At 46.4% G+C, this 8,570-nt stretch overlaps 1 protein-coding gene across 1 annotated transcript; it reads right to left on the bottom strand.

The window, feature by feature from the left end:
- Window positions 1-3,250: 3,250 nt before the first annotated feature.
- LOC106727961 (centromere protein V-like) lies at window positions 3,251-7,416 on the bottom strand. Its single transcript, XM_014548444.1, has 3 exons — window positions 7,172-7,416; window positions 4,668-4,782; window positions 3,251-3,653 (listed from the first exon to the last, which is right to left on the bottom strand). The coding sequence occupies exons 1-3, from the start codon at window positions 7,181-7,183 to the stop codon at window positions 3,529-3,531; spliced, it is 252 nt and encodes an 83-aa protein (XP_014403930.1). The 5' UTR covers window positions 7,184-7,416; the 3' UTR covers window positions 3,251-3,528.
- Between the last annotated feature and the right edge of the window lie 1,154 nt (window positions 7,417-8,570).

Here is an 8,570-nt window from a genome sequence, read left to right as displayed (position 1 = left end):
CGAGTGAAATCTTTCACCCCACAGACAACGGCAGCAGCTCAAAGGCCCTAGCAGACCAACAAGGAAGAAAGGCATAGGCAGCATCCCCTTGTGGATGTTACTTTAACACGTTACCTTTGTTGGGGTGTGGGGAGCAGAAGGTGGTCTCTCTGACACAAACCACTCAGGACACATACAAACGCATCTGTGTCCAGCTAAAAGGCCAAGCACAGCTTTACACCCCCCTTCCCACCTCCAATTTCATGAAATGACAAGAAATAATAAACAATTTTAAAAGGATTATTTCTGGGTTTGCAATTGTTTTCCTAAGTTCTAAGTTTATGGAAGTTTGATGTTCAGCTATGAGTGATATTCTAAATCATTGATTTTCAACTGGTATGCCACAGGAATTTTTAAAACATGCGATACCTGACTATTTAGTCAGGAGCACTAACCTCTTTTCCCTTAAATTGTCAAATAAAAAAAAAAAACATAGGCCAACACAACAACAGCCATCCAGTGTGAATGAATCAAAATATATCTCTCTTTTTTTGTCAGATTGACAAAAAAAAACATTTTTTGGTATGCTGCAGAATTTGAGTAATTAGTTTATATGTTCCATGAGCTGAAAATCACTCTTCTAAATAAATTATATACAAGTTAATAAGAGAAACACTCAATAACACAATTCCAAATATAATAAGAAGGAATAGAGATACATCCACCAACATCTTATCTCTGAAACCAATTGAATTAATTTACCACAAGAAAAATAAAAAAAGATTTATAAATTCCATTTTGAATGAAAATGGAGAGAACTTACAATCCCAAATAATACTTTTCCTTTTTAAAAAAATTTTTTTATTGATTTCAGAGAGGAAGGGAGAGGAAGGGAGAAATAGAAACATCAATGATGAGAGAGAATCATTGATTGGCCACCTCCTGCATACCCCACACTGGGGATGAAGCCTGCAACCCTGGCATGTGCCCTGACTGGGAATCAGACCATGACCTCCTGGGTCATAGGTTAATTATCAACCACTGAGCCACTTCTGTCAAGTCCAGTGAAACTGGAACCAAATTGAGGGAAGATGCTGACACAGTGTCCCATGATGACAGCTCATGGGCAGAGCAGACAAATACAACTTCTCTAAAGTGCATGATATACTCAGAGGAACAAAATCAAAGACACCTTGTTTGTAACTAGATCCACCACATGTATGAGACTGCTCCTGAGAAAGAGAACTGAGCACCTAGAAAAGAAAAGCAGAATTAAAGACATAGTTAAAGTGTTCCTGAAAAATAAAAGAAAATTTCAATCTGGCTGGGGTAAGGGGAAAATGGGGAGTTGTTTGATGGATGAAGTGTTTCAGTTTTGCAAGTTGAAAAAAGTTCTGGAGATTGGTTGTGCAACAACATAAATGTACTTAACACTATTGAACTGTACACTTAAAAAACATTAAGATGGGCCCAGCCGGTGTGGCTCAGTGGCTGAGCATTGACCTATGAGCCAGGAGGTTGCAGTTCGTTTCCCGGTCACATGCATGGGTTGAGGGCTTGAGCTCAGTGGGGGGTGTGCAGGAAGTAGCCAGTCAGTAATCCTCTCTCATCATTGATGTTTCTATCTCTCTCCCTCTCCCTTCCTCTCTGAAATTAAAAAAAATATGTATTATTTTTTAATGTCTAAAAAAACAAACAATTAAACTGGAAACAAATAAAAATGAACACACAACAACCCCAAATCTCTGGGACACAGCAAAAGCAGTCCTGAGAGGGAAGTTCATAGCACTACAGGCCTACCTCAAAAAACACAAGAAAAATTAACAATAAACTACTTAACCCTACAACTTAAAGAATTACAAAGAGAACAACAAGAAAAGCCCAGAGTAAGTAGAAGAAAGAAAATAATAAAGATTAGAGCAGAAATAAATGACATGGAGACTAAAAAAACAATACAAAAGGCAATGAAACCAAGAGCTGGTTCTTTGAAAAGATAAACAAGATTGATGAACCATTAGCCAGGCTCATCAAGAAACAAAGAGAGAGGACCCAAATAAATAAAGTCAGAAACTAAAATGGAGAAGTAACAACTGACACCACAGAAATACAAAAGGTTGTAAGAAAATACTATGAACAAGTATATGCCAACAAGCTGGACAATATGGATGAAATGGACAAATTCCTAGAAAAATACATTTTTCTAAAACTGAATCAGGAGGAATCAGAAAACCTGAATAGGCCAATAAAACTAATGAAATTAAGGCAGTAATCAAAAAAGCTCCAGCAAACAAAAGCCTGCGTCTGGACAGCTTCACAGGGGAGTTTTATCAAACCTTCAAAGAACAACTAACACAATATCCTCCTCAAACGATTCTAAAAAATCCAAGAGGAAAAAACACTTCCAAGCTCCTTTAATGAGGCCAGCATTATCCTCATTCCAAAACCAGATAAAGACACTTCAAAAAAAAAGAGAATTACAGGCCAATATCCCTGATGAACAGACGCTAAAACCCTCAACAAAATATCAGCAAATCAGATCCAGAAATATATTGAAAAGATCATATACACCATGACCAAGTAGGATTCATTCCAGGGATGCAAGGCTGGTACAATATTCACAAATCAATAACGTGATACATCACATAAACAAACTGAAAGGCGAAAATCACATGATCATATCAATAGACGCAGAAAAAGCATTCGACAAAATCAAACACCCATTTTTATAAAAACTCTCAGCAAAGTGGGAATAGAGGGAGCATATCTCAACATGATAAAGGCCATATATGACAAACCTACAGCCAACATCATACTCAATGGGCAAAAACTAAAACTATTTTCCCTAAGAACAGGAACAAGACAGGGATGTTCACTTTCACCACTCTTATTCAACATAGTACTGGAAGTCGCAGCCACAGCAATCAGACAAGAAGAATTAAAAGTCATCCAAATTGGAAAGAAGGAAGTAACTCTCATTATTCGCAGATGAGAATTTTCTATATTGTACATAGAAAATCCTAAAGACTCCACCAAAAAACTACTAGATTTAATAAATGAAATTGGCAATGTAGCAGGATACAAAAACAACACCCAAAAATCTATGGTTGTTTTATACACCAATAATGAATTCTCAGAAAGACAAATTAAACAACCCCATTTACCATTGCAACAAAAAAATTAAGATACTTAGGAATAAACTTAACCAAGGAGGTAAAAGACTTATAATCAGAAGCAAAATCAAAGGACAAAGAAAATTATAAATCACTGTAACTGCTTTAATATTAAAATATTTATTTTTCTAAAAGATCACACAAAAGTTGGGAAGAGAAAGAGGATGTCAACTAGTCTACATCGAAGTCCAGGCTGATGGAGGACAAAGAGCTGCCTAAGGAAATGTAGCTGGAGTCAAGGGCAGAGCTGGAGCTGGTGGCCGGCCTGAGCCCGGCAGCCTGGGGCAGCCACGCTCGCCGGCACCACCAAGTGCAGAGGGGGGCAGCCACGCTGCTGGCCCCATCGTTCCTCCTTTCCAGAAAGGGAGAGAGCGGGCGCTCACTCTTTAGACATGTTCTTGATGGTCTTGTGCTCCTTCATGGCTTTCTCCCAATCGCTGCCATTGAATTCCTCGATGACCATACTCCGCACAGTGCCCTCATCCAGACAGTGTGGGGCGATTCCTGGGGGGAGTGGCACAGAGAAAGGGGTCCCCAGTATGAGTGAGACCAGGTGCTCTACTGGCTCTTGGACAAACCCACACCTGCGAGCATCCCTGGGCTGCATGTGAGCCTACAGGGTCCTGCTTACTTTGTTCGTCTCTGAGACGGGGATCAGCCTTCCTCAGCCAGGGAGGCCACGGCTGGCCATCCGTCAGGACCGGCTGAGTACAGAGCAGAACGGCTCCGCCTGGACCCATCTCTGACCGACAGTCTGCAGAATTCACAGGCCTTTTCTGGCCGAGCCAGGTGGCTTCTAAGCATTAAATGCCACCCCATCTGCACAGGAGCTGACACTGTCCAAAGCCTTCCTGTGCTTCGCGGTAGGAAAAAGGCGCCACCATGTGACACACGGGAACGAGCAGCAGCTGCTCTGAGAAATGCGCAGAACAGCGAGGTGGTGCCATGCCCTCCCCACCGCGAGGCAAGGACACGGCCCAGCTGCCCCCAGTCCTGGAAGCTGCGCCTCCACGGGAACGAGATCCCTCAGGGACGTCCCCACCGCTGCTTCAATTCACATGGCAAGTGGCGTCATTCTGAACAACCGTCTAAAGGCTGTTTCTGCCTCCAGATCAAGTAGGACCGGAAGAGGGACTTTGGGGGCTTCTCCTGTTTCTGTTTTGAACCAAAAAGTTTGAAGGGCATTATCAATGCTCTTCCATCTTGCTTCCTTATCCCTTTAACCACCATTGTTACCCCCCTTCCCACAGGCCCCCGATCTCTCCCCTGCTCGCTGTCTCTCAGTGCCAGCCCCGTGAGGCAGCTCTGGCAGCACCAGGATGAGGTCGGGACGGGGCTGGCATCTGACTGAGCAGAGCCAGGCTTCCGTCCCATCGTCTGTTCCTCTGAAACAGGCCTGCGGAAGGGTCTCGCCACGCAGGGGCAAGCCGAGCACGCAGTGCCCACCTTGCTAACCAGATTTTCCCAGAGCAGCCCAGTGACTGGTGTCCCCAGAGCTGTGCCGTTCTCATTACTCACCAAAGCCCCCGGGGTTGGAGCGGGGGGTGTAGAAACTCTGGACCCCACATCTCTTGCAGAAGGTATGCTGCGCCTTGTGAGTGTTGAACGTGTACGTGGTGATGCTCTCCGCTCCCTAAGGGAAAACAGACAGACAGGTGTCCCCTTCTACAAAGAGATGTTATTTCTCACTTAAAAAATCTGTCTTCGAAAAGGCTCAACGGGTTAGGGAGCCCCTCTGCAGGGCCCTCGGGATGATGAGGACACGTCCGATCCCCCAGGGAACCACCTGCACAGCCAGGAGACTCGTGTAGATGGGCCTGTTCTGGAGAAAGGACAGCTCATGCCTTCTCGCAGGTCAACTGCACACAGAGCAACTCAGCCTCACAGTGTCCCTGTTCACGGCCAGACAGCCCTGTCGACATGGGGGTGGGGGTGTGGGGGCGGGAAAACGCCTGCTTTCCAGGCCCGAGTGAGTAGACAGCCCGCACTAGGGACTGGCTCTCCATGTCCCCAAACAGCCCTGCTGAAGGTCTTGAGAAAACAGTTGACTGCAGTTGCGAAAAACAAACTAAGAAAAGAGTATTTGCCAGACATCAGAGACAAAAGACTAATTTCCCAAATGGATAATAACAAATGAGAAATTGGACAAAGAACATGAACAAACAGTGACAAGAAAAAACAGGCCTGGCGGATAGCTCCGTTGGTTAGAGCATCGACCAAAAATGCAAGGTTGAGGGTTTGATACCCAGTCAGGGCACCTACAAGAATCAACCAAAGACTTCATAAATAAATGGAACAAGAAGTTGATGTTTCTCTCCCCCCGCTTCTCTCTCTCTAATCAATAAATAAAAATTAAGAAAAAATAAACAAATAGGTCTTTAACCTGTGAAATGATGTTTACACTCATGAACTGCGATGAGATATTTTTCACTGTCAGGTGGGCAAAATATAAAAGTAGTTTAACACAGTACTGAGGCGATGTGGAGGAACATCACTCAATGGGCCAGTTGTGAGAATATACACTGATAAGTTCTGACATCAAAATTTTAAATGAACAATCCTTTGACACAGCAACTCCACGTCTGGAAATGTATCCCACAATTAGAATCCCATGTTTCCAATGACACATGTACATGGATATTACAGCACTGTCTGTACAGGCTGAAGACTGGACAAACTGAAAATGTCCAACAGAAGACTAGTTAAAGCAACTATGGACACATAAAATGGAATCCTCTGCAACTTTCCGAAAGTTACAAATACTAATACGGAATCTTCTCTAAGGTCACAAAGTTAGTGAAAAGGCAAAGCGTATTACAATGTGTGTACTAGACACTATTCCTATTTTTTTAAAAGGATATACATACTTGTGCCACTGTGTGTGTCGGGGGGAGTGTGGGTGTGGGTTGGGGTGGAGGGTTTCTGTGTGTGTGTGTGTGTGTGTGTGTGTGTGTGTGTGTCTGTGGGTTGAGGTGGAGGGTTTCTGTGTGTGTGTGTCTGTCTGTGGGTTGGGGTGGAGGGTTTCTGTGTGTGTGTGTGTGTGTGTGTGTGTGTGTGTGTGTCTGTGGGTTGAGGTGGAGGGTTTCTGTGTGTGTGTGTCTGTCTGTGGGTTGGGGTGGAGGGTTTCTGTGTGTGTGTGTGTGTGTGTGTGTGTGTGTGTGTGTCTGTGGGTTGAGGTGGAGGGTTTCTGTGTGTGTGTGTCTGTCTGTGGGTTGGGGTGGAGGGTTTCTGTGTGTGTGTGTGTGTGTGTGTGTGTGTGTGTGTGTCTGTGGGTTGAGGTGGAGGGTTTCTGTGTGTGTGTGTCTGTCTGTGGGTTGGGGTGGAGGGTTTCTGTGTGTGTGTGTGTGTGTGTGTGTGTGTGTGTGTGTCTGTGGGTTGAGGTGGAGGGTTTCTGTGTGTGTGTGTCTGTCTGTGGGTTGGGGTGGAGGGTTTCTGTGTGTGTGTGTGTGTGTGTGTGTGTGTGTGTGTGTCTGTGGGTTGAGGTGGAGGGTTTCTGTGTGTGTGTGTCTGTCTGTGGGTTGGGGTGGAGGGTTTCTGTGTGTGTGTGTGTGTGTGTGTGTGTGTGTGTGTGTCTGTGGGTTGGGGTGGAGGGTTTGTGTGTGTGTGTGTGTGTGTGTGTGTGTGTGTGTGTGTGTGTCTGTGTCTGTGGGTTGGGGTGGAGGTTTTCTTACGCTTCTTCCCCAGCCGCCAGAACACCCTTGAGCTCTGCGTCTCCTATAAAAACAGTTCCCTCAGGGGCCTCTCCTCACCCTGCGGCCACTTCACCACAGAGAAGCTGCAAAGAGCAACAGCCAAGTGGTCCCAAACCAGCCAGAGTGATCTGATTACACACTTCCCCCGAGAAATTCCCCAGAGTGGGGAGCTGCCTCACACCCCCCTCACCCGTTCATTACCAGAGGTCACTGGTGACCTCCGATCCTCACTCCCTCGCGATCCTGTGCGCCCACCAGCCTGACCACAGCCCTCCTCCCACTGAGCGCACAGCCTGTCATCACTTCTGTCTCAGGCCCAATCACAATCACCAAGGGCAGCATCTTGACTAATCTAATGGGCACTTCCCTTGACCACTGGATTTTTAACTTGCTCTTCTACTGACCTCTCAGTACCACGCCTTCCATTTAAAGTTTGTGTCTCTGAGGACACCCACTCCTGTTTCTCCCCTCCCCCCGGCCATCCTTCTCGGGCTCGATAAATGCTGGCGAGCCCAGGAGCTGTCCTCGGCCCTCTCCCTTCTTTGGCTACACCCTCTACCCAGCTGGCCTCACCCGGTCTCATAACTCTAAGCACCGGCAATAAGCCAACCACTGTCAAATCGGCAGCTGCAGCTCTGCTCTCTCTCCACAACTCCACTCACCTCCAGCTGCCCACTTCCTACCTCTGCATGAATGTCCAAAAGATAACTTCAATCGAACTTTTTCAAAAAAGAACTTTTGCTTCCAGCATCTCACTGGCTTCTCGCCCAGGATCTGGCATCTCTGTTGCCTCGTTGGTTAGGCCCAACACTGTGGATGTACCTTTGCTCTCTCTTCCTCCTCTTCACGCCCGATCCTTTACAGAGTTCTGTGCACCCTTCTCTACAACAGCGGCTCTCAGAGCGTGGTCCTCACCAAGAGCATCACATGAACACATAGAAATGTAAACTCTCACTCCCATCCCACGACCCACGGATCAGGAGTGGGGCTCGGCCACCTGTTTAACATGCCCTGTAAGTGACCGTGCACACTGAGGTGCGAGAACCACTGCTCTAAGACACCTGTTCAATTACCTATTCAAAACATATCTCCAGCCCTGGCCAGTGGTTAGAGCATCATCCCGTGCACCAAAGGGTTGTGGGTTCAATTCCCAGTCAGGGCACATATCCAGGTTGTGGGTTCAATTCCCGGTTAAGGGACGCACAGAAGGAGGCAACCAATCGATGTTTCTCTCTCACATCCATGTTTCTCTCTCTCCCCACTCCTCTCTCTAGAATCAATGAAGAAGAAAAGCACATCTCCAGTTATCTATTTTCTTTCCATCTCCATGACTACCATCTGAATCCAAGCTCCCATCAGCTCTCACCTGACCCGCCTTGACAACCTCTTAGCTACCCCCGTCTGCACCTGCCTCCTTACAAGCCAGTCTCCACACAACAGCCAAAGTGAGCTTTTAAAACACTGAAGCAGGTCTTGTCACTGCCCTGCTTATGCCCCTCCTTGAACTTCACACTACACAGAGAGTAAAAGCTACCCCTTCTGCTGTTGCTCTCGCCAACCCCGCCCTAGTCTACCCTTTCACCTCCACCTCACTGACCCTCTGCGGTCACAACGGCTGGTTCAGCTCCTCAGGCATGCCACAGCTGTGCTCGGAAGCCCCCTGCACTATATTCTCTCTTTGCTGGGGAGCTCCTCCACCCACGCACCCCACCTTCACCACGGATAGCTG

Source organism: Myotis brandtii, unplaced genomic scaffold (genome assembly GCF_000412655.1).
Source record: "Myotis brandtii unplaced genomic scaffold, ASM41265v1 scaffold5076, whole genome shotgun sequence".
Lineage (NCBI taxonomy): Eukaryota > Metazoa > Chordata > Mammalia > Chiroptera > Vespertilionidae > Myotis > Myotis brandtii.
Note: the sequence above shows the minus strand (reverse complement) of the source record. Positions and strands in the feature narration are given on the sequence as shown.

Excerpts from the sequence above, each read along its gene's own strand:
- LOC106727961 (XM_014548444.1), bottom strand. Across the intron at positions 3,654-4,667 it reads CTCCAACCCCGGGGGCTTTG|GAATCGCCCCACACTGTCTG; the intron begins GTGAGTAATGAG and ends CACTCCCCCCAG.